The 24,701-nt window shown below is 38.5% G+C and overlaps 2 protein-coding genes across 7 annotated transcripts in view; one reads left to right on the top strand and one right to left on the bottom strand.

The window, feature by feature from the left end:
- TRIM36 (tripartite motif containing 36) overlaps positions 1–24,701 on the top strand; it is a 46,633-nt gene that overhangs the window by 5,102 nt on the left and 16,830 nt on the right. Inside the window, exons 1-6 of one of the 6 annotated variants that reach the window (XM_082376659.1) lie at positions 6,333–6,458; positions 8,547–8,781; positions 15,379–15,399; positions 16,187–16,512; positions 18,057–18,203; positions 22,159–22,254. In XM_082376659.1, the coding sequence (XP_082232785.1) occupies positions 6,432–6,458; positions 8,547–8,781; positions 15,379–15,399; positions 16,187–16,512; positions 18,057–18,203; positions 22,159–22,254 (852 nt within the window). In that variant the 5' untranslated portion in view covers positions 6,333–6,431. Of the gene's footprint in view, positions 1–6,332; positions 6,459–8,546; positions 8,782–12,136; positions 12,188–15,378; positions 15,400–16,186; positions 16,513–18,056; positions 18,204–22,158; positions 22,255–24,701 lie in introns of those variants that run through there. The other 5 variants (XM_082376664.1, XM_082376661.1, XM_082376662.1 and 2 more) reach the window with 5 other exon arrangements.
- On the bottom strand, positions 4,453–6,434 carry LOC309622461 (uncharacterized protein). Its single transcript, XM_082378518.1, has 2 exons — positions 5,901–6,434; positions 4,453–4,704 (listed from the first exon to the last, which is right to left on the bottom strand). The coding sequence occupies exons 1-2, from the start codon at positions 6,431–6,433 to the stop codon at positions 4,701–4,703; spliced, it is 537 nt and encodes a 178-aa protein (XP_082234644.1). The 5' UTR covers position 6,434; the 3' UTR covers positions 4,453–4,700.

Below are 24,701 nucleotides of genomic sequence, written 5' to 3'. Positions count from 1 at the left end.
AAAGTACACAGTGATCTCTACCATTGTGGTCTTTCTGTTCATCAAACAATACCCTATGAGTATGGTTAATACCTATGATAATTCTCAAGAGGTTTAAAAATCAATGTAAATGGACTTGCTTATATTTCACTATCACAGAAATACAGAAATTTGTACCGTTTCTGGAAGCTGCTTTCTGAGGTTTTGTTTTTTGTTGTTTTGTTTTGTTTTGGTTTGGTTTGGTTTTTCTTTTGTAACTCATCTCTTTGGGCTAAAAGAGAGCTTTCCAACTCTGTGATCAATATCTAGGATTACACAAAGCAGTATTTTCAAACTGTTTTGATCTCTAGAAAGATTTATCTTATTAATTTTTTATCATCTTCATACACTTCTTTTCTTCACACTGTCACACACTGTTCTAGAATCATATAATGAAGATTTGATGACAAGGAACATAGAAGAATTTAAATTCAGTATGCTTCCTTATTTAGCATTTAAACATACTTATTTTTATATATTCACAGCCAGAAAGCACTTCTTGTTTCCCACAGTTCAATAGTTACTGTTCAGGCACATCCAAGGAGTACAATAGTTTGAGCAAAATAAAGAGGCTTTGGAAAGCTTACATTTAATTTTAATAGAGAAACAGGCGATGAGTCCATTACTTGGTGAATTATTACTTTTAACTTTGAATGTCTTTGAGGCACAAAAGATTCAAGAACTTTTATAAACACAAAATTTGCTTTCAAGAAGATGCTTATACTCTGAAAGAATTACGTTTAGAAAATCCTCACATCTCAACTAACGTAAAGTCTTAAACATCTCCTGGAACCAAAACAAAAATACCACCAAATGATCTGTTTCAGAAGGCTCAATAGATAGTTGCTCACACAACTGAATCTAAACTGGGTGATAATACTAATGTTGTGCCCACTGCAAAGTATCCTTTAAAATATTTTTTTATATCTTGGGATTGGGTAAAGTGTGTGTGTTGTGGGGAGGAGGAAAGGCGAAGAGAAGATTTAGATGATAGCAGGATCACTTGAATGTAGCTAATTTTATAAATATCAGAATTTTCCTCTGATGTTTTTACTACATTACTCGAAAGATAATTTTGGGGGAAAAAACTGTCTCTGAAACTCCTTTGTCAAAGAATGTTTAAATCATATTTTCTATGAAATTGAAATTGCATGTTAGACACTCCTGTGGGCCTGAGTAGGGATGCTGGAGTGAGACCCAGGTTTGAATCTTGGCTCTTGGTATCTAGCCATGTGACCTTGAGGGTATTACTTGATCTCCGGATAGAGGTGGAGAGGACTTGTGACTGTTACATGTCCCCTCTGAAGGGAATTATACCTATTTCACAGGGTTATTGCAAGGATTAAATGAATATTTTGTGCGAAGTTCCTAATACAGTTATTGGCACATAGTAGGCCTTCAATAAGTAAAGCTATTACATCTAGCTACTTTGACAACAGGGTTGGGTCTTGAGACACCTTATATGCAAACTATGATCATTAACAATGGGAGGTAGAGATGCCAGATAAAATACAGGATGTAGAGTTAAATTTCAATTTCAGTTAAACAACAGATTTTTTAATGTAAATATATCCCATTCAATATTTGGGACATATACTAAAAAAGTTCATTATGTATCTGAAATTCAAATTTAACAGGGTGTCCTGTGTTTTTATTTGCTAAACCTAGCAACCCTAAGTGTAGGAATAATAAGATGCGGTCAAAGGGGACCTGCTAACAACCTCTGAATATTATCGATATTGTTCACACCCCAAGTTGGCTAAGGGACCCCTTTGCCCACCAGTTGTGCAGCCAATACACTCCTGCCTTTAATGGGGAAACGTCTGCCAGAGCAGCACTGTATCTCTCATCAACTCTCAAATTGTTGGTCTGGTGTTACCAGTTAGCAGATAAATGCCTCCTGGATTTTCTCTTAAACAAACAAAAGCTTGAAATGGATGGGAAGATAAGGCTTACAAAACATCAAAAATGAGTGTACGAAATGAGAGCATGTAATGGTGTTAAACTGAGCGGTAAGACTCTAAGTGCTAGAGGAACTCAGAGTAAAGGGAGCTGATCAATGAGAACTAGACTAATGAGGATGGAGGCTCTAGATTTGCACCTTGAAAGATGAGCTGGAGTTGGCTCGGCAAGGGAAATCCGAACTTCCTGGCTTGCTGGACTCCTCTCCCCTGAGGTTGTTCCCACAGAAACACTTTATGACAGGTAAGCTTGGCTTGTCAGATGCTTGGGTCAATAATTGGTAAATGTCATTTGTTGTCCCTCCTGATACCCAGCAGCTTAGACAGTGCATGTGCCAGTCTACTGTGAAACCCTGTGATTGACTTCATCGATTGACTTCATTGCCACCTTCTTTACTTCCCCTAAGTCCAGGGGCTCTCTTAATTGAAAACCCAGGTTGTTTCCACCAGGGGGCAAGGTTTAGAAGTATGCTGGCCATGGGACCTTGTTGCTTGTTCTGTTCAAGCTATACTAACAGAACAGTACCCTGGCTGTTTGACCTCAGACCAAACAGATTAAGAGCCAGTGGTGCCTCACGGCACTGACGCAAATATGCACCAGGGTCATTAGGACCTGACTTGGCCAGGAATTTAAGCTCTTGTTGGGTATTAGGAGTCAGTGTGGAAAGAGAGCAGGTCAGTTTAGTGAATAGTGTAGAAACTAAAGGGTATCAGGTTTATATTTTAAGTGTGAGGTAATGAACATTTATTGAACGTCTATTTTACCAGACCTGAATAGTGTGTGTGTGTGTGTGTGTGTGTGTGTGTGTGTGTGTTTCGGGAGTGGTGGTTGATGGCAGGTGAAGGAGGAGAAATTGACCTTTTGGACTTCATGAAGCAGATAGATTTGAGACAGCTCACACCCCTGTGATAGAAGAGCAATTACACAACACCACCAAGCACAAGATATCATAATATAGGCAGGAGTATTGAAGGTCTGTGGACTGGAGGGGGTGATAGATGTGGAAGAGGCTTCCTTGTGTTGAATTTTGACCCATGTTTTAAAAGAAACTACTGGAAAAGAAGGTGCTAGGATACTCCAAACTGGGGAGGGGCAGGCACCAAGGGATGGTATATGCAATACAAATTGGGGGAATAATGATTTAAAAAACAAAACAAAACACATCTTTCATGTCATTCCTACATAAACGCCTTCAAATGTCTACAGAGAAGAAGCATGGTAATTCTAGGCCCTCCATACTATACTAGATTCATTTTGACTTGTTGTAAGAGGATTTGAAGGCTGTCAGAGAGAGGTACGGGGAAAGGAAAGAGAAGAATTAAAAAAACAAAAACAAAAACCCAAACCACACAAGATTTTAAGTTGAGGAACTGGGAAGGCTCTTGGTATCTTTGATAACTGGGAGGCTGAGATGGATGGATGTTGAGAGAAAGTGATGAGATGCCCCAAAGCATGGCAGCCAAGGGGGGAGAAATGACTAGGCAAATGGGAGAGTGGTCATTTAGACTGGTGGTTTTCATATTTGCTATCTTACCAATATTCCCCCTCCACCGTTTTGCTTTTAAAAGTATATGGGTTAAATAGTTTAAATAAATATGGATTTAAAAGTTTATGGATTAAGTTACATTAAAAAGTTTCTAGAAGTAAAACATACACATATTTTAAAGAGCAAATAATACAATACAATGTGGGTGGAAAGTGTCTTCTGCACCCGACTCCATCCCCTTACTTCTCCACAACACTGTTACCAATTTTTGTGCTCCATTTCAGACTTACTTTTATTTACTTATTTGCCTATGTAAGCAATATGCCTGCCTGTCTCACCTTTTTTTTTTTTCCCAAAGTGGCAACATACAGAATCCATATGGTTTTGTATTTGTTTTACACTATTTTAGAAATCCTTTCTCATCAGTGCATTCATTTTAACTGCTGCAATGCTGAAATATTTTTCATGGCATGGATGTACATTATGGATGGTTGATATTTAATTTCTATGAAGTCCCCCTGAGATCTTTGTACACGTTTTAGTGTACAATGCAAGTCTTTCAGTGGGAAAGTTACTAGAAGTGGAATTGTTTAGTTAAAGGTAGAAACACTGAAATTTTTTGATAGGTTTTACAAAATTTCCCTTCAAATAAGCTGGACCAATCTACACTGTTACAAAAAAGTTTGAAAGTGTCTACTTTCCCACATTCTTACCAAGTGTATTAACATATTTTTTGAACTTTGAGAATCAGGTGGAAAATAACTCATTGTCATTTGATTTGCATAATGGAAGGGCTTTCAAATTTATTTTCAGGCAAGTATTGTCTATACAGTTTTTTTCTTTAGTTCATGTTTATGAAACCTTCTAATCTCTTATACTCTGTACTTTCGTTAGTTTCAGACCAAAGCGCTATTCAAGTGTGCTGATGTGAGATTACAGCCAAAGGGGTATTGTTGAACCCAAAGACCAGAATTAAAAACAGAAACCGACTTATAATGCTTTTTAATGGTCGAGCCTTTTAAAATCTATATGGGAACATGGTGTAGGACATCATATAGGTAACTAAATTACACACGCATTTGTTATCTTCCTCAGTTCCCTTCTGATTAGGACGCTTCAGAACCCGTGGGGAGGAAGCAGCCTCAACTCCAGCATGTTCGGCCACGCAGCGGGCATTAATCTGGATCAGAACAGTCCAGTCATTATTTGGCAAGGTGTTCATCCTCTCTGCACCTCATCTGTAAATTGAGGGTATTCCATTAAAGACAATTGCTACGGTCCCTTGCTGTTGTTAATTCTACACTGCCACAGCGTTATTTAATTGTCGGCTGGAGAAGAGGCTATTACTGCTGACAGAGCTGTGGGAAGACGGCGGAACTTGCCACAGACAGAGACTTGTCCCAAATGGGAAATAAAAGTGGGAAGCGTGTCAAAACCTAAACGGGATGCCGCGCTACAGCTCTGTGGTCCCTTCGCCCAGCTGCTTAGAGCTTCTGTTTTCTCAGTCTATACATAAGAGATGGAATTATTTAGCCAGCTGGGAGGGCGGTGGCGTGATCTAACAATACGGCTTCCAACAACCCCACGTTAATGTGTTTTCGGTTTGCCTTGAAATCTGGAAGAAACGCGCTTGAACCGCAGCAGGTGAATTTGACGCGGCTAGTCTCCGAGCTGGAAAAGCGGTGCCTGAACACAGGGCGGGCGCCCACCGCCTGGGTGCGTGGGTGCCGGAGCCGTTAAAGACCAACCAGCTGTCCCGATTTCCCCGCACCCTCTGTGCCCGGGGGTGGGAACCGCGCGGCGGCGGCGGCGGCGGCGGCGGGACGCAACACCAGGCGGGGCAGGGGGCTGCCGCCTCTAATTCCCGGCCAGTACCCGGGAGAGGGACCCCTACGCTGCGGCTTGTCCCCGCGCCACTTGGCAAGAACGTGCCGTGCTTGGCAGCGCGGCGCCCTGGTGTGTAAAAGCAGAAGCAGACAACGAGTGGCTGGTGACCAGTCAGGGAATGTGAAGTTCACGCTACGAATGGGGCCGGAAGAGAAGGAGGAGAGCGGGGCGGGGACAGGGACCCTCTAGGGGAAACCCCCGGCCCCGGTTGGGGTGGGGTGAGCCGGGTCTCGCCCTGGTCGCCTCCCCCGCGCGCGACTCTTGTGTGCCGGGTGCGACGGCACGGGAAGGCGGCCTGGGCCAGCCCTCGCCCCGCCGCCCCGGCTAGAGTCAGGAAATGGAGCTTGTCTCTGAATGGTTAGTCCGCGCTTTAGCAAAGCGCACGGAAAGCAAAATGAAGAGCAGAGGGTCGGCGCGGAGCAGTGGCCAGGGCAGTAGTTCAGGGGCAGCACCGCCGGACCGCTCCACCGCGGCCCCGCCCCGGCTCGGCCCTCGGCCTCCACCGCCCCTTCCCCGCCCTCACTTCCGACCCTCCGAGGCTTCCTACCCGGCAGGGGGCGAAGGTGGAGGCTCGGGCGGCAGTATGGAGCGGCGGGGAAGGGTCAAAGGCGGTGGCGGAGCTAGCTGGAACCCCGCCGACTGCCACACCCCCGCCTGCTGCTCCGCCGCTGGGTCTCCCACCCGCCCGCGGCCCCTCCTCCTTTGTGCGGTGGGCGCTGTTGCCCGGGCGACGGCGCCGCCCCGCCCAGGCCCCGCCCTCCGCGGCTCCCTGGCCTTGGTCTCCGCGTGGCTGCCCGCCCAGCCGCAGGCCGCAGGAGCTGCCGCTGCAGCCGGATGCAGGGCGGGATTCACGGGGCCATCGCAGGGAGCAAAGCTCAGCTCTCCGCGTCTTTGCTTTCGCCCGCCCTGGCCTCCTCGCCGCGTCGGTCCGCTGGTCGGGTCTGGCTGACCAGCTCGCCCTCCGGCTCCGAACCGAGGTTCCACGGCAGCCACAGGGACCCGCCCACCAGACCCAGCCAGGGGCCGCCCGTCTGCCTGTTTGGATCCTGCGGTTGATGACACCTGGCAGAAGGCTACCATGGAGGGGGATGGTTCAGACTCGCTGGTGAGTGTGGGAGAGGGACGGCCGCCTAACGCCTCGGTGGCGGCGCGCCGGGTCCCCTGGGTTTCTCTTTCCCCTCTGCCCTGAGCCGTGAGGGACCCTCTCCCCTCGGAGGAGCGAGGGCGGACGTGTGGTGGCCCCGCTTCCTCTTCGCCTTTCCCGCCCCGGGCAGGGTTCCGCAGCCCGGGGCACCTCCTTTCTGCCCCTCAGTGGGGACGGTCGGACTCGGGGTCACCGGGACCCGGAAGAGTGCGCCACTCCTGTGCGGTGATGGCTCACCTGAGAACCTCGGGGAGTTTGGGCGGGGCTCTTTAATGGTATTCAGATTGTAGAATTAATTCGCTTTAGGGAGTCGGGTGCCCGTCAAGGCCCGGGGCGCGTGTCCCGCGCGTGTCCCGCCTTCCTTTGTCTGGGAGCGCGGTGGCGCCGGCTCTCCAGTCCCCCTCGGACCCTCGGGCCCGCAGTCGCCTCGAGCAATGGCTCCTCCCCGCTTTTGCCTGCTCTCGGGAGGCGGGCTTACTCCAGCAGCTGTCGGGGTACAAGTGTTTTTGTTTCAAGGGGTCGGATATGCAATTCTTTCCAACTTGCTAGTTTCCCGTCGAACCTCATTTATTTTGAAATAGCTTAATTGGGGGAGCCAGCACATCACATTTCTCTTAATCAGATTGTTTCCTCTCAGTGAATGTAAAATGAGCACTAAATTTTTCTTTTGCGTAAGAATTGCTTTATATCCATTGTGATTAGAAAGCTTATGCACTGCTCTGTGTACAAGAAAAGTGGAAATGATTTTAGATCTTTCAGTGGGAAGTAAACCTCTCATAAAATGGGGCGTGAGAGCCTGTTTTGAACGTTCAGGACAATAATTTCCTTTTGAATCAGATGTCAAATTCTTTACGAAATGAGAGAGGATATGAATATTCTGTATTCTTTGATGTGAATTGTGAGGTGTGGATATCCTCCAAATTTACTAAAACTATGACGTGATGTGGGCTTTTTTTAAACATTTGTGTGATGCATCAAGAAACGCTGCATCGCAAGACCCATTGACAGTGATAAAGCCAGTTGGCTGAAGTGCTATTGTCAGGGATTATTAAAGCACTTGGTGTCGTTTTAAGGGGAATACTCGCATGCATTTTTATTTAACTAAAACAAGTGAATTAATTCAGTTTTAATTTTCTGTGTGTTTCCAGTAGTTGAAATGATTGTACGGGGTTACGAGTACTTTAAAATTATACCATCATTAAAATTGCAGGAATGCTAAATATAGATTCATAGCACCTGAAGTTTGGGGTCCGTGGGGAAAAACTACACAGGCAAAGGATGGGAAAACTGGTATGAGGTCATCAGACCTTTTTAGTTGTGATGAGTCTAAATGTTTCTCACTGAAAATATTGCAAGCCTGTAGTATCGAGAGAGCGCTTATAATGGTTCCTTCTAATCCCCTATACCCTTTTAGTATTCATAAAGTGCTTTTAAGATAACTGCTTTGATATGCAGCCTGAGAACCTCTTACCTACATTACAGTTGCAGCACATGGAAAATGGTCACATTTAATGTAGAAAGTTGCTGATAATTCAGCTTGTAAATAGATTTCAAGTAGAGTTCCATGAACATAATGGCTAACCCAGTTTTTACCAGCTCTTGTTACTTGCCAGTTACAGAGCTAATGTGCTAAATAGAAATAATCCTATTCTTAGTGCTATATACTTAATTTTTATTGCAGTAATCTACTTTCAGGATTTCATTGAATTCCTAAATCAGTTAATTAATAATGATTTGAATAACTTAATAATTATTGATGAAATATTATGGTCCCCTAATACTTTATGCTAATTTTTCTCATACTTCCGGTTTTCTCTTTTTTTTTTTCTTTAACCATTTCATGTCCCTTCACCACTAGGCATTGGATGATGAGGGGGACATAATTAATGGTATAGACTTTCATAGCCAAAACGAAACTTCAGACTTTAAAAAAATCTGTTTAATTCTTTTTTGAAAGGTAAACACATGTACTTATACAAGAGGTATAAGCATGTTAATGTATTTACACACTAAAAGGCTTTGATTCTGATTTCTTTTTCTCAACTTAAGGTTACCATTAAGAATATCGAAAGAGAGCTCATTTGCCCGGCATGCAAGGAGCTGTTTACCCACCCATTGATTCTCCCTTGTCAACATAGTATCTGTCATAAATGTGTAAAAGAACTCTTACTGATGCTTGATGATTCATTCAATGACGTGGGATCAGACACCTCCAATCAGAGCAGTCCTCGACTTCGGCTTCCTTCCCCTAGTATGGATAAAATTGACAGAATTAGCAGACCAGGTATGTGGTAGAACCTGGGGTGGTGGAGTTTGGTTATATGTTCAGTGATAATTGTGGAAGGGAAATTATTTTCGTTGTTTTGGGGGTTAATCATTCCAGGTGAATAAGTTAAAACTATAGTTAGAAAAGAATCCCTCTCTCTTTTAAAATGAACTTTTAAAACGTCAAAATGAACTTTTATTGTCTTTTGGTATGCATTTAAAATGGATATTGGATATTGAACACGAATTTTGTATTAAACCCATTATTAACTGTGCCTGTATTTTAGGGGGTGTTCTGACCCTGTGAAGTCCTTTATATGAGGAATGAAATAATGGACTACTGAAGTACTTACTAGGGAACCATCTATGTATGGTAATAGGTAAATAAATATGCAGAATTAAGGGATGAGACTACGTAATGCCCAGTTCTAGAAGACTTTTTAGAGGAATGTTATTTGGTATCATTTTATTCCATTTTATTCTTCAGCCATTTTTTAATCCAAATTTTAAAATAAGAATTTTGAACATCAGCTAAACAGTAGTGGAATTCTGTAGTAGTATGTAGAAGTAGATCTAATTAGATGTATAGCACATGTACTATACCATTATTTATTTATTTTTTAAAAATAAATTTGTTTATTTTTAAAAATAAATTTATTTATTTTTTAAAATAAATTTATTTACTTTTAGAAATAAATTTATTTTTTTAAAAATAAATTTATTTATTTTTTTAAAAATGAATTTATTTATTTTTGGCTGCGTCGGGTCTTCATTGCTGCGCGCGGGCTTTCTCTATTTGCAGTGAGTGGGGGCTACTCTTCATTGCAGTGCGTGGGCTTCTCATTGCGGTGGCTTCTCGTTGTGGAGCTTGGGCTCTAGGCACACGGACTTCAGTAGTTATGGTGCGCAAGCTCAGTAGTTGTGGCTCACGGGCTCTAGAGCGCTGGCTCAGTAGTTGTGGCACACAGGCTTAGTTGCTTCTGTGGCATGTGAGATCTTCCCAGACCAGGGCTCGAACCCGTGTCCCCTGCATTGGCAGGCGGATTCTTAACCACTGCGGCACCAGGGAAGTCCTATACTATTATTATATAGCCGGTGTTTAAATTTTTTCCTCTTGGGATGATGTTTCTTTCTTCTGAACATCTATTGCAGAATTAATGTAGATCAAAATTAATTTAAAATCATTGGGAACAGGGCCACTGGGAAGTTAAGGGCCAAAATCAGCAGTAAGGGTCAAGGGGAGGCAGAGGTTTGGGTAGAAATACCACAGCATCATGTTCAGCACTTCCTTCCTATGGAGGAGAGTCCTCGAGCGGCCGTGAGCACCAGACTTCAGGGCTTCCGCTCTGCCCAGTTTGGGCTTTGAGGTTTTCAGTTTAATCCTTTTGTCCACTCTGTCCATTTCTCCCTCCTTAGTATAGGAGTAACTTTTTAATACTGTAAAAAAAACCCTTTTTTTTTAAGTCAGAGAAGAATCTTTTTCTCCTCATTTGCATTTTAGAGAATGTCATCTTTTTTGGTCCATGCTGGGATATGGAGTCTCCTTGAGCAATATTTGTGTCTATGTGCTCCATCAGAGAGTGGATAAGAGGAGATTTATTCTAAGAGTGGTATTATGGTATTTTAAAAACATGATTTTTTAAAAAATGGTAATCACCAATTCCTTGGAGGATATTTTACACACATAAAAATTATACGTATATACAAAAAAGGGAGCATTAGGTAACTGCGGGAGTGCAGGATGTATGAGGTTGGAGAGGGTCATGCTCTTTGCGAAGTCATCACTTTTATGTTTTCGTCCCTGTTCGGAAACTGGCATGCTGAGGAGGGGAGGAAAGACAGTGATAGCTTGAAATCATTCTACCAGATAAAAATTCATATTCTGTTGGTAGATCCTCATTGGATAATTAGGGACCCTGGCTTGATTGACCAACAAGATTCAGTTTTTGTATATTAATATTCAGCACAGACCATTAAATAAAATTCTAGTTAAATACTAGTATTTCTACTGATCATTAGATTGAGGTCACATGTGTATTTCATGAAATTCTGTGTTTTATATAGGCTTTGAATCTTAAGATTTGGTTAGTTTTTTTGTGATCGATATAAAGTATGAATGAAATATAGATGAAAAATAGTTAACTGTTTCTGTTTTCAGGAACTTACCTAGCACAGTAGTTGGTAGATGTTTAATAAATATGTGTTGAGTGGATGTTGAATGACAAACGTTTGCTATAAGATTTGTACAGAGCATGCCATGATGGCTTATATTTATCAATGATGGCATTTTTTCCAGAACAAGAGATCAGAAATAGATTTACCGAGATGTTCCTCCCTCTTCTTTAGGAAGAACCCTGTTAAGCTGTATTATGTCCTCAATGGGGGGCAAGTTAGAAAGCTTCTCTGTGGAGATCAATTATAGGAAATAAGAATATTTAACTTGGTGAAGGGATGACTGCAGAATATGATGGCTGCCTTGTGGAAGAGTAGTAGCACTCTGGGTATCTTCACAGCAAAAATTCCAGATCTGTCCAGTACACTAGCCACATATGGCTGTTGAGTGCTTGAAACACATTAGTCTGAATTGAGATATGCACTTGTACCTCTTAGAGTGAAAAAGTGAATATAAAATATCTCTAATAATTTTATATTATATTTTAAAATGATAGTTTTTGGATATATTGTGTTAAATATGTATTACTAAAATTAATTTCACTTATTTTTACTTTTTTGTGGCTACTGGAAAATGTAAAATGACGTATGTGGCTTACACTTTCACACATATTCCTTTCAAATAGCATTGCGTGGGTCATTTGACAGATTTTAAAATAGAAGGATGCCTTGAAAGGAGAGTAAGATTTGTGTGTATAACACTAGCATGTTAAATTGTGTAAAAATAAAAGAGCTATGTAACTGTTCACTTTTGGTCATATATATACAAGCTTTTCTCCCATTCTGTATTACCTGTTGTCATTAAGATACAATCATTGTTAGTAATGTTTACTTACTGTGTTGATTTAGATCACTTAAAAAAACCAAAAAAAAGATGCTTGATTTTTACTTTATATATTCAACAGTTTCCAGAAGTATGATTGTTTAAAAATACAAATCTATAGGATAAAGTATAGGTCTCTTAAGTGATGCACCAACAGTGATTAATTCTGAACTGTGAGAGGATAAGCTTGATGACTGTTTTACATTGGTGGCTTTATATAAATACCATGTGTACCAGGAAAAACCTTTTTTTTTTTACTGTTAATTCAATAATTGTATTATGTGTAGGACGCAGTTACTGCTTTATCTTTTGTTAACAGGTTGTGAATCTTCTCTTTGAAATTAAATTCTAAATCCAGCTTTCTGTTCATTGTTCACAGCATCACAACGGAGATCTTTGGGGTGGAGAGGTAGAAAATGCTTTATTGCTTGTGTGGCCGCAGGCAGTATAGTGTTAGATTTAAATCAAATAACTTTATATAGATAAAGTTTTTTTAAAAATAAACATCAGTGGTCAAGTCTTCAAAATCATGTAGAAAGTGAACAAATTTGGCTGGCATGACTTAAAGGTCAACAGGACTAAATTTCCAAGCAATTTCTGATGTTTTAAAATGGAGCTCTGATTATTAGTGCTTGCATTTTGCCATGTATACACACACACACACACATATCCATGATGGGATATTTTTAAAGAAAATGACATCCCCTTGTTTTTTTTTAATGTTACCTTAAAAATGCTTTACGTTTACTTAGTGGAACAAAGCTTACGTTAACAGCCATATTACCCTTTGGGAGGTTAAATAAGCCAGTACTTTCTTCTGTATTTAAAAATTTACTTAAAGGTATTGATAATTTTTGTAGTTAATACCATAATCTTTGCTTGTTTGTGCATATGGTGTATTTTTTTGTTTTTATTTTAAGGTATTTGGGATCAGAGTTTTAACAGTCAGGTCTCACTTGTGGGTAAATAATGTACATTGCTTTTGTGTGAAAGGTGGGCCAACCCATTTTATTAAAATAATTTTTTTTTTTTACTCCAGTTGACCTTTAAAGTAAAATTGGCTACTTTTTTTCAGGAATGCTGGTGATACCTTAAATTTTAGTGGAGAAAATAAACACCTGAAATGTATCCCTTTTCTGGTTTCCTCACCTTCTTCTACATGCCTCGATTTTAAAATCTTACAGCCACTTCTAGAAGCCACATGTAATCCATTCTCTTACAGGCTTTAGTGAGTCCCTGAGAATTTTAAGTGTTGAAATTTAATAATTAGGAGGAAAGATAGGAACAGTTTGCTTAAAAAATTACCTTGTTACCTACTTTTGATTCAGAGGGTAGTCGAGAAAAAGTTTTTGCAGTTTGAAAATGCTAATACTCAAAGGGTAAATGTAACTCATAGGCATCAGATGGTCAGAATGTGGAAGCATTAAGGTGGAAGCATAAGGCATCAGCCCAATGCACAACACCAGGAAGCCCAACATGAGGGTCCAGCATGAGGAGAAATAGTCTACTTAACGTGTCCAGGTGGTAACAGTGGGGAAGTTGTTTGCAGCCAGGATATGGGAGAAGTTGCAGCTGGCACAGGTTTGGAACCTGTTATGAATTGACTCTCTTTGTTTTGAAATACTTTATTATTCTCTTTGATCATTTAAACGGTAAAACATATGATGGAAAGCTGACTTTTTGGGGGGGATTTGCTATAAACGAGTTTGAAATTTTTTTGGCGTCTTCATTTTATAATTGTGTCATGGTTTATGCTTAACGAGTTTAATCTGTCTTTGAAGTTAAAGGTATGGGGGAAAGAATTGATTCTGTGAGGTGGCAGTGTTCAGATAATTAGCAACTATTATTGACCCCGCAAATGGAGTTTGACATAGAAAATTGCATTGCTTGGCCTATATTGCTTCTTTACCTTTCTAAGACATCATTACTTTTTTTCCCCATTATATCATGCTACTGGGTAGTACTGTCCCATAGACCTTTCTATAATCATAGAAATGTTTGACCCTGCACCATACAAGATGGTAGCCACTAGCCATATGTGGCTCTTGAGAATTTTAAATGTGGGTACTACAACTAAGGAAATGAATTTTAAATTAAATTTTAATTAAATTTAAATAGCCACGTTTGGCTAATGTTTACTATATTAGCAGAGTTATAGAGAAAGATTGATTCTGTTATGTTTTATTCTTAATTCTACCGTCTTGATTTTTTTCCATCCAGCTTACTTCCCAGAGTATCCTTAGATCTGTCCTGTTTTCTTTATTGCCCTGAATATATATTCTGTTGATTGTTTTTATGAAAACAATGGTAGAAGTTAAGACAGATGAAATAAAAGCTCTTTAGCAGATATATTGATTTAATATTTTGTCTGATATAAGGAGTTCAGTGTGATGCTTTACACCTTGTTTTTTTTTTTTTATTATAAAGACAAGTTAAAAGAGGTTTACAGAAAAGGGATAAAACTTTTTTTCTGAAATTTCTGAACATGAGGCCAAAATCTGGGTGTCACCAGTGTATAGTGTTAAAGTGTGATTTTACTGGCATAATTTACTTTTGTTTTTCCCCATTACTTAATTGATCACAATCTTCTATTCATAAAACCAATAATTCATTTTTTTAAAAACATTGACTGTTGAGATTAGTTATCCATTTAAATTTCTATCACCTAGTTCATGTGTGGAAGCATGCAAGTAAATATGAATTTCCATTTGTTTAAACTTGACCACTGTACTATATCACTTCCAGAATTATTTGGCTTGTTTTTTCACTAAACAAAATTTTCATTGGCATGTGTTTTAAAAGTAGCCCTGCTGCTTACTTTATTATGTGCCTGCTGTGCTGTGAAATATCTTGTACTGTATTGCATGTTTTTAGAATTATTACAAGAGTATATTTTATGTAGGATTTTCAAGTTTTTATGGGGCAGCTTTATTTGTATGCTTTTTTGGGTATATTTTAAAATGTGAAGGTTAAAAATATCTTTAAATATTTTGAAAATATTTAAAATTTAAAATAGTGCAGCTGCATGTTTGTTGCATAAGTAGCTTTGGGGGCCTAATGCCATTTTGCATGGTGTAAAGTCTCTTCAAATGAATAATATCGTGGGCTGATCACTAAATTTTACCTGTAGTGATTTATGTAGTGATATGCCAGACATCTTTTAAGACAGTCTTCAGTGATGATAGTAATGTTGCCAAGGCAATATTAATATAGCTGTTTAGAGACCTTTTCTAAATGTCGTATACTAAGTTTAACCATTCACTTTTGGTACTGGTTACATAGTAGTATGAAAGAAGGCTGTAGGTTAAAAAGTTTGTGTTTATATTTAGGAAGTTATTTTGTGGGCAACCAAGGCTACGTACTCAAATTTATACAGAAGAGGAGGGAACATGATAGGCATACACCTGTGTTAAACAGACCACCCCAGATTCTTGTGAACCTGTGGGTAAGGACTGTCATGCCTTGGTTTCTTGATTTGTTAAAATCAGGATAATACTGAAGAAGAGTGTGATGTTTAAGGTCATGCATTGTATTATTTATATATTGTAAAGTTATCTGTAATTTTTTTGGTGTATCTTCTGGCTTACTGAATTAAATAATCTTAATGATTCTTTTTTTCAGGTCGTAAGAAGATATTAAATGGTTGGTTCCTCTTAAAGTCACTAGATTCTAGATCTATGAATGAGCTTTTTACTCTTTTATAGATTGCACTCAATTAACTAATGATTTTGCCTACTGAATTTTCTAGATAAAACAATACTACAGTGGGATACCCTCTCTTGCGGTGGTTCTTAACAGTTTTGTGGTCACATATTCTTTTGAGAACCTGATAAAAGCTATGGGTTGTTTAACCAGAAAATATGTGTGGATACATACATGCAAAATTTTGCATATAATTTCAAATAGTTTACCAAACTATTTGAATCTTCCTGGAGTCAGTCAATGGACCCTGGCTGGGTTAAGGACTCTTGCTCTTTTATGTATAAACTCAGTTCCTATCAATGAGCCAAGGCTGTGTTCATTTAAATGCAAGCCAAATTCCTTTGGGAATGATATATGAAATTATCTATAAGTGTTAATTGTATAATTTCAAAAGATCTTGACCCTGTGTAGTATTGTATTATATGTTTTGTCCACATATCTGTTTGATTTAATATGGTTTTTATATGGGATTTATTATAGAATAATTTCATTCCTTTTTGATTTGATCACTGTTTAATAACTTGGGCTTATCTTTTGTATGCCAAGGAAAAGCCATTTTAAAAAAAGCATTTTCAGTACATAAATTGATTTATATGGAGCCACTTTGAGTATTATGTTTTTGCAATATATTTGTAGATATGTATCTTTCCAAAACATGACTCCTTAGTTTTCATTCTATCCATTTTCCTACTGATGTAACTAAACAAGGACTTAACTAATTACACAGGCTGGAAGCGCAATTCATTGACCCCTAGGACAACTACTTTTCCTTGTCCTGGCTGTGAACATGATGTGGATCTTGGAGAACGGGGAATCAACGGTCTGTTTCGAAATTTCACTTTGGAAACTATTGTTGAAAGGTATCGTCAGGCAGCGAGGGCAGCCACAGCCATTATGTGTGACCTTTGTAAACCACCACCTCAAGAATCCACAAAAAGTTGCATGGACTGTAGTGCAAGCTACTGCAATGAATGCTTCAAAATTTATCATCCTTGGGGTACTGTAAAAGCGCAGCATGAGTATGTGGGCCCAACTACGAATTTTAGACCCAAGGTAAGTGAAGTTTCTATTAAGTTAGAGTATTAAACTTAATATGATAAGATAAATTGTAACAAGTCTAGAACCTGACAGTAAGAAGGGCAATAACTTTAAAAGCTGGAACAAGAAATGAAGGCCTAGTAGTTGGAGTTATTTAGTATGTTGCTAAACATCTCCAGAGCTTAGAAGGCAATATTATGGTTCACTCTATTACAATACATTGTGATACAATACAATATATGAATGTTTGTAATGATAACTGAGTAAGAGAGGAAAGGTGATGTCAGATATACTCTCTAAGATTGAAATGGTTAAAGTTAAAAAGCTTTTGTGCTTTAATATGATAAATCCATAATTGTCTAAAAGATGTGATTGGGAAACATTCTGACATTTTTGGTTACCTAAAATTGTATTATGAATAAATAAGAGTAACTACAGCCTAATAGTCTGAAGCTTATGATATAATGGTTATATAGTATTTGAAGTGGAATTTGCATTTCTTAAATATTCTGGGTAATTTCTATAGTAACGTACAGAAGAACTTTATGAATGAATGAAGTTATAGATGAAACAAAATAGTGAATAGTGTAATTCACTATAGTCAAATTCTAAAGAGGTGTCTCATCCTATAGAATATTTGCCTTATAATTTTGAGTTCTTGCATTCCTTGCAGAAAGCCTGACTTTATATTCTATTTTAAATGTAATGGCTTTGAGAATGTAGGAACCTGGACATGCTTAGAAATTTGAAATCTTTTCCAGTTTTTCTCCTGGAGCTACACATTGGTATTAGGACTTTTTATAATGGAATTAAAAAAAAATTTCTAAGTTATCAGACCAGTTGTAGTTGCTTAAAATCTAATCTTTTGGAGTAATGGGCAGCTTTTTGATTTCCATTAACACACTAGTTTAAAAGAATCCTCCTTCTTTTCCAAATGAAAACAGCTATATTATGTAAAAATTCAGTGTAACTATGATGATAGTTTACAGAGTAAACAAAAAGGTAGAAACTTAAATCAGGAGAACACAGTTCTAAATTTGGTCAATGTGCGTGCAATCAATATGTAAAAGCAAACATCTGGAAGCTTATAAAGTGTTCCAAGACTCTCTTAGTAACAGATTTCTTGTGAGGATAATGAGGCTATGGGTCCTCATAAGTTATTTGTTATGATACCTTAAAAAATATTGATCATGATCATTAAGAATTTACGTAGTCATTATGATCAGTGGACCTTTCTAGCTTGTTTAAGCATTTCACTTAAGTCTTATAGGAAGTAAATTTTTCCCTTCTTATCACCAAGTTTAGAGGAAATAACACATAATTAATTGACCATTTGAACCCTCAAATTGAAAAACAGTAATTCTAATGTAGAGAATTCTCATGTAATGTACCAAATGCTTTTATTTCTTTTTACACTTTCATTACTTTAAATGGCTTTATTTAGTGATATCATAAAGCAAATCTTTGTGTTTTGGGACTTTATCCAATTACTTGAAATCTTTTGAGTGCCATGTAAGCTATGAAGACCCTTAATCCCACTTTTATTCTTTATTCAATAGATTTTAATGTGCCCAGAACATGAAACGGAGAGAATAAATATGTACTGTGAATTATGTAGGAGGCCAGTTTGTCATCTCTGTAAGTTGGGTGGTAATCATTCCAACCACCGTGTAACCACTATGAGCAGTGCCTACAAAACCTTAAAGGTAGAACTTATTTTTAGAACTAAATTTTGATCCTTTATAACTTTAGAACTTTAACTTTTTCTGTATAAAATCATATTGTGCATATTGTGTGGTCTGTTTTACTGAAATTAGTTAATAATCTAAAGTGTTACTTAATGATCTATTAATATTAGGTTGTTAGTATTTCTGACCAGGGAACTCTTTGTCCTACTGATATCTAGTTCTGAGGAAAGAGAGGGATGAAGGACACTTCATTATGATCCATCCCTACATAAGCCCAATGCCACGACATTGAGTGTGGTTATGGGAGTGACACACTTTGAAGGGTAGTAGCTGTTTTAAGACACTTGATTCTTATTGCTGCCAATAGAATTAGTATAAACATTTTTGTTTATTCTGGTGGGTTCCAGCTAAAACTATTTACTGTCTGTTAACCTTATACATGGCCCTTTTAAAACTTTCAAATTTGATAATCTACAGCCAAGTAGGCAGTGGTATAATGCTATTTTTTTTGTTTCATTCTTTTTTCCTTTTTAAAAGGGAATCAATTCATTTATAAATCTACTACCCATTTAAATTTTTGATTCCTTTAACAATATGTGTATGCATTTTTTGACCTGTATCTATTTTGCATCTATACATACAGTTTCATATTTTGTATTTTGTATGTCTGACATGCTCAGTCCTCCCTCTACATTGAACACATGGGTTACAAGTATTGTTGTTTCATTGTCTGTCCTCATTTACTAATTCTGTTATCTGTGTCATTACTAGGTCAATTTTGACTGATTTTTCTTATCATTATGAGTTGTATTCCCCTCCTCCTTTGCAAGCCTGCCAACTTTTGATTGGCTGCCAGGTATTGTAAAGCTTACCTTGTTGGGCAGTGGATATTTTTATATTCCTAAAGATATTCTTGAGTTTTCTTCTGTTGTGTGATTAAGTTAGAACAATTTGTTCCTTTTTGGTCTTGCTGTTAAGCTTTGTTAGGACAGAGCAGCATTTTGTTCTAGGACTAATTTTATGTGATTATTGAAGTAAAGCCATTTGTTTACTCTTCCCAATGCCCTATGAATTTTGAGGGTTTTTTTTTTTTGTTTTAGTCTGGCTGGTGGGGAACAGGCACTATTTCCGGCATGTGTGAGCTCTGAAATTGTTCCTTTTAATTCTTTTGGGTGATACTTGCCCTGGCCTGTGGCAATTTCCTCACACATAAAAATTGATCAAAGCTCATATGAATAAGCAAGGGGGCTGCTTGGTAAATCTCTGGAGTTCTTTCTCTTTATGGCCACCTGTTCTTAGGTGTCATGTTTTATAAACTCTGACCTCCCCAGACTCCCAGCTTCATCGCCTCATCTCACGGGAGATCCTGGGCCCCATTTGAGTTCTCTGCACCAGGCCTGGGAAGCCTTCTCCTGACAATAAGCTGAGAGCAATCATAGGCTCATCTTGTTTCCCATCCCTCAGGGACACTGTTTTTTGTTTCTTGATGTCCAGTGTCTTGAGAGCTGTTTCATTTATTCTGTTAGGTTTTTTTAGTTGTTTCAAGTGAGTGAGTAAATCCAGTCTTTGTTTCTCTGTTGTGCCTCACAGTGGCAATAACACTGTTTGCTAATTTTAACTTTGACACCTTTTTGTTTGTTTCTTATTGGTTGGATATTATATAAGTTGTCCAAAATTTTCTTTTCTGTTACTTGGAATCAATATTTGACAATAGCATACACTTAAGTTATACTTTGCCTTGTTGTTAATTTCTCCCATTTATGTTTCACACTTTTAAAAATGAGACTCCATAATGGATTTTTCAATTTATTCACTTTTTAGTAAGAGTAAAATTATTCAGTTTTGCTGAAAGTAGCAAACAGATCTCCTTAGATCTTCCTTTTTACTTGTTTTAGATGTTAAGCCAGAGGCCTTCATGATCTAGGTGACATAGGTTTATAATATCATTTTCATTTTTACTCACTTGAGTGTTGCAGGGAGAGAGCTCAAACTCTGCTGGGTGTTAGAATCACCTGGAACGCTTGGTAAAACTATGGAAGCCAGGCCTGTACTACTTTCATGACCTTGGGCCTCTTGTGTTCTTTATGGACACTCAGGAGACTGATGCACACCAGCATTTGAGAACCACTGCTCTAGAGGAAGCTTTGAGCAACTTTGGGGTCCTTGAGAATTTAGCCTCTGATCAGTTCCTAGAGAACTGGGGTCCTGATAGAACTAAAGGATTTAAACCTGCTTCTCACGTTAGATGAACTTCCTGGATAAAATGCCTAGTATCAGTGTCTGGTGCATATACTTTTTGGAGGATTATGAATAAATGGACCACTGATTCTTGGTTAAGACAGATCTAGTCTTAACACAGACTGCCTAAGTTTAAGGGGACTGAGAAGACTGGAGCCGTCTCAGATAAAGGCTGTGGTTGGCCAGAGACTTGGTTTAAGCATCACAGCTCACTGGAACCACTTAGACCTTGGACGGTGTTTCTGAATTCTGTCCTCTATTCTTCTCTAGCCTATTTAGCACTGTTAACTTAAGCTGTTTCAGAACTAAGCCCTACTTCAGTTTAAATGGCCAAATTCCTTTCTTTGCTACTATAGCTAAAAAGAGTGCCAGCACTCATACCCCGTAGGTCTGGTCCTAACATGGGCCTGACAGCGGTGGTATCGGAGGAACTATCATCTTCCTTGCAGCTTGGTGCTGAGGAAGCACCTCTCAGCCTGTGACATCATGGTTAATGTGTGGTGAGGAGGTTTCTAGTTCAGCTATTGACTATGTGATATTTGTACTCAGTGAGCTTTGGTTTCCTCATCTGTAAAATGCTGGATTAAAATGCAGGATTTTAATGTCTCTTCCTGTCCTTAACATCCTATGATTTCCTTCTTGGTCCCGTCGTGCCTTGAGTTCTCAGAAATCTTGTTCCTCTGCCTAACAGGTCTTTCCTCTGTCCCTCCAGTGAGCCATCAAGGAAACTCACTGGGTCTGATTGCTGGGTGTCCCAAAGAGTTAAAGATGGGCCATGCTGGAGACCTGTCACTTTGATTTCTGCATACGTTCTCTTACCCTGTAACATGGTCTAAGTAAAAAAAGAGGACCATGATATAAGAAGGAGACTCACTTCTTTAATTCCTAAGAGCTTTGCCCCTCTTCTTCCTAACTCTTTTCAACGCTTAGTCACCAGTTGTGAGCAAGAAATGTTCAGATCCTCCTGTCAGGGCAACAGCATGGGAAGTGTTTTCTGGATGTTCTTGTTCTTAGTCTCAGGATACATTGTCTCTTACTACTTTGTACCCCGTGGTGCGTCAGGGTATTATTGTTTGTTTTTAAATGTATTTCAGGTATATTAATGTTTTCTGGGCTACACTAGTGATCTCACCAAAATCTATGACATTATCTCTATGATAAACTATACCAGTTTCAAAATGACTACTTTATGAACAAACTATTCAATAAGCTCTTGAAGTTACCTATTTTTATAAATCTGTGTTTTCATTATTGTGTATTGTGTAATTGTTTAATGACCGTCTAGGCTGGGATGGACTATGAAGATTATTTTGGAAGGGTCTTTGTTGTTTTTCCTGTTGTGTGTGGGGTGTGTGTGTGAGAGAGTGAATTATAAAATCTGGTGGAAGACAACACTATTTGGATTGCTGCCCTTCCATTTACTTAGAAGCCTTGGGAGGAAGCATTCTGGGAGTGATGATGAGACAACAAAAATATGCCATTTGTGTATTCAAGAGTTTTTACTAATCTGAGCATCACTACCTTGTTCTTTTTTCTAACTGCTTCTAATCCCTCATGTATCTTTAGGCCTGTGTGCTCAAGGCCAGTGACTGTTTACCCTGGGTTAATAATGATAATTACCATTGTTGATTTTACTGTCTGTTCATCATAGGCTAGAGAAGAGGGTACTGTGTTAAAAGAAATTCTGGAAGGCCTTTGTTACACTTCTATTTCTGTTTCTAATATATTCCAATAGGAAAAGCTTTCAAAAGATATTGATTACCTTATTGGCAAGGAGAGCCAGGTGAAGAGTCAGATTTCTGAACTAAACTTGTTAATGAAAGAAACGGAGGTAAGTGATAAGCTGGTTTGCATATTTTTCATTTATTCATTTAGACATTCATTTATTCATTCATAAAATCCAGAGGGTATTATTTGAGCTGGGAGTACAAAGTTGTGTTAGATTTCACTCCTGCTTTTCTGGGACTAAGAAGACAAATGTAAAAAATAATGCTATGTGATCCGTGCTGATAGACGTTGTGAGTAAATGATATTGGAACACAGAGGAAAGAATGACATTCTTTATGTGGCAGTTAACGAGTTCTCCAAAGTAGCAATATAAGGAAAATAATAGCTTTTATGATTATCTGTATCTTATAAAACTAACAGATTGCATTTGAAAAATGTACTATGTGTCGGTAGGACCAGGTTTATTTAAGTTTCCAGATACTCCAAAGTATATTCCTGTCACATATGTTCACCAGAAGACATGTATTAAGATGTTCTTAGCTGCATTATTTGTGATAGCCACAAAATGGAAAGTACTCAAATGTTCATTAACAGTGGAATATAAATAGCAGTGAAGGATGAATATCTACAACTATGTGCAACAATGTAGATAAGTCTGGCACTAATATTGAAAGGAAGATGCAAAATACAAAGGAGTACATGCTGGGTGATTCCAAGACAGGTGAAACTAGACTGTGTTGTTCAGGATAGGAGTTATTGAAGAGAGGGAGGATTAGTGCCTGGAAAGGTTATAAGGGTGGCTTCTGGGATACTGGTAATATTGTTCAGTCTAGATGCTGGTTACATGGGTGTGGTTGCAAAGCCTCATTGATCCTTACACTTACATGTACATTTTCCTCTTTGCATATTATACTTCAGTAAAAAATTTTAAAAACTGATAGCACTTTAAAAATATAGTAAGAGAGGATAGAACTGGGTTATTTTAAAATTCCTAATAGTCTTCATTGATTTTGATCCCTATTTCTTTTCTCTATTTGAAATAAACTGAAGAGCCATTACCCTTGATCACTTTATGTTTTGTAATTAAATGTAAAAATATTCTGGCTAGTATGAGACTGTCATTTCTTACAAATTTTTTTCAAAAATGGGTTAAAATCATTGAAAAATTATGTGAATTAGCACCATATTACCAGTATTTTTTTTTTAATTTTATTTCATTTATTTTTTTATACAGCAGATTCTTATTAGTCATCCATTTTATACACATCAGTGTATACTTGTCAATCCAAATCTCCCAATTCATCACACCCCCACCCCCACCCACGGCTGCTTTCCCCCCTTTGTGTCCATACGTTTGTTCTCTACATGTGTCTCAACTTCTGCCCTACAAACAGGATCATCTGTACCATTTTTCTAGGTTAATGCATATATATATGCGTTAATATATGATATTTGTTTTTCTCTTTCTGACTTACTTCACTCTGTATGACAGTCTCTAGATTCATCCACGTCTCTACAAATGACCCAATTTCGTTCCTTTTCATGGCTGAGTAATATTCCACTGTATAATGTACCACATCTTCTTTATCCATTCGTCTGTCGATGGGCATTTAGGTTGCTTCCATGACCTGGCTATTGTAAATAGTGCTGCAATGAACATTGGGGTGCATGTGTCTTTTTGAATTATGGTTTCCTCTGAGTATATGCCCAGTAGTGGGATTGCTGGGTCATATGGTAATTCTATTTTTAGTTTTTTAAGGAACCTCCATACCGTTCTCCATAGTGGCTGTATCAATTTACATTCCCACCAACAGTGCAAGAGGGTTCCCTTTTCTCCATACCCTCTCCAGCATTTGTTGTTTGTAGATTTTCTGATGATGCCCATTCTAACTGGTGTGAGGTGATACCTCATTGTAGTTTTGATTTGCATTTCTCTAATAATTAGTGATGTTGAGCAGCTATTCATGTGCTTCTTGGCCATCTGTCTGTCCTCTTTGGAGAAATGTCTATTGAGGTCTTCTGCCCATTTTTTGATTGGGTTGTTTGTTTTTTTAATATTGAGCTGCATGAGCTGTTTATATACTTTGGAGATTAATCCTTTGTCTGTAGATTCGTTTGCAAATATTTTCTCCCATTCTGAGGGTTGTCTTTTCGTCTTGTTTGTAGTTTCCTTTCTTTTACAAAAGCTTTTAAGTTTCATTAGGTCCCATTTGTTTATTTTTGTTTTTATTTACATTACTCTAGGAGGTGGATCAAAAAAGATCTTGCTGTGATTGATGTCAAAGAGTGTTCTTCCTATGCTTTCCTCTAAGAGTTTTATAGTGTCCAGTCTTACATTTAGGTCTCTAATCCATTTTGAGTTTATTTTTCTGTATGGTGTTAGGGAGTGTTCTAATTTCATTCTTTCACATGTAGCTGTCCAGTTTTCCCAGCACCACTTATTGAAGAGACTGTCTTTTCTCCATTGTATATCCTTGCCTCCTTTGTCATAGATTAGTTGACCATAGGTGTGTGGGTTTATCTCTGGGCTTTCTATCCTGTTCCATTGAT

This window comes from Balaenoptera borealis (genome assembly GCF_965194805.1).
Source record: "Balaenoptera borealis genome assembly, chromosome: 2".
NCBI classification, from domain to species: Eukaryota; Metazoa; Chordata; class Mammalia; order Artiodactyla; family Balaenopteridae; genus Balaenoptera; species Balaenoptera borealis.
The sequence above is the reverse complement of the archived record's forward strand: the minus strand, read 5'-3'. Positions and strand labels throughout refer to the sequence as shown.

Excerpts from the sequence above, each read along its gene's own strand:
- LOC309622461 (XM_082378518.1), bottom strand. The coding sequence starts at position 6,433 with ATGGTAGCCTTCTGCCAGGTGTCATCAACCGCAGGATCCAAACAGGCA.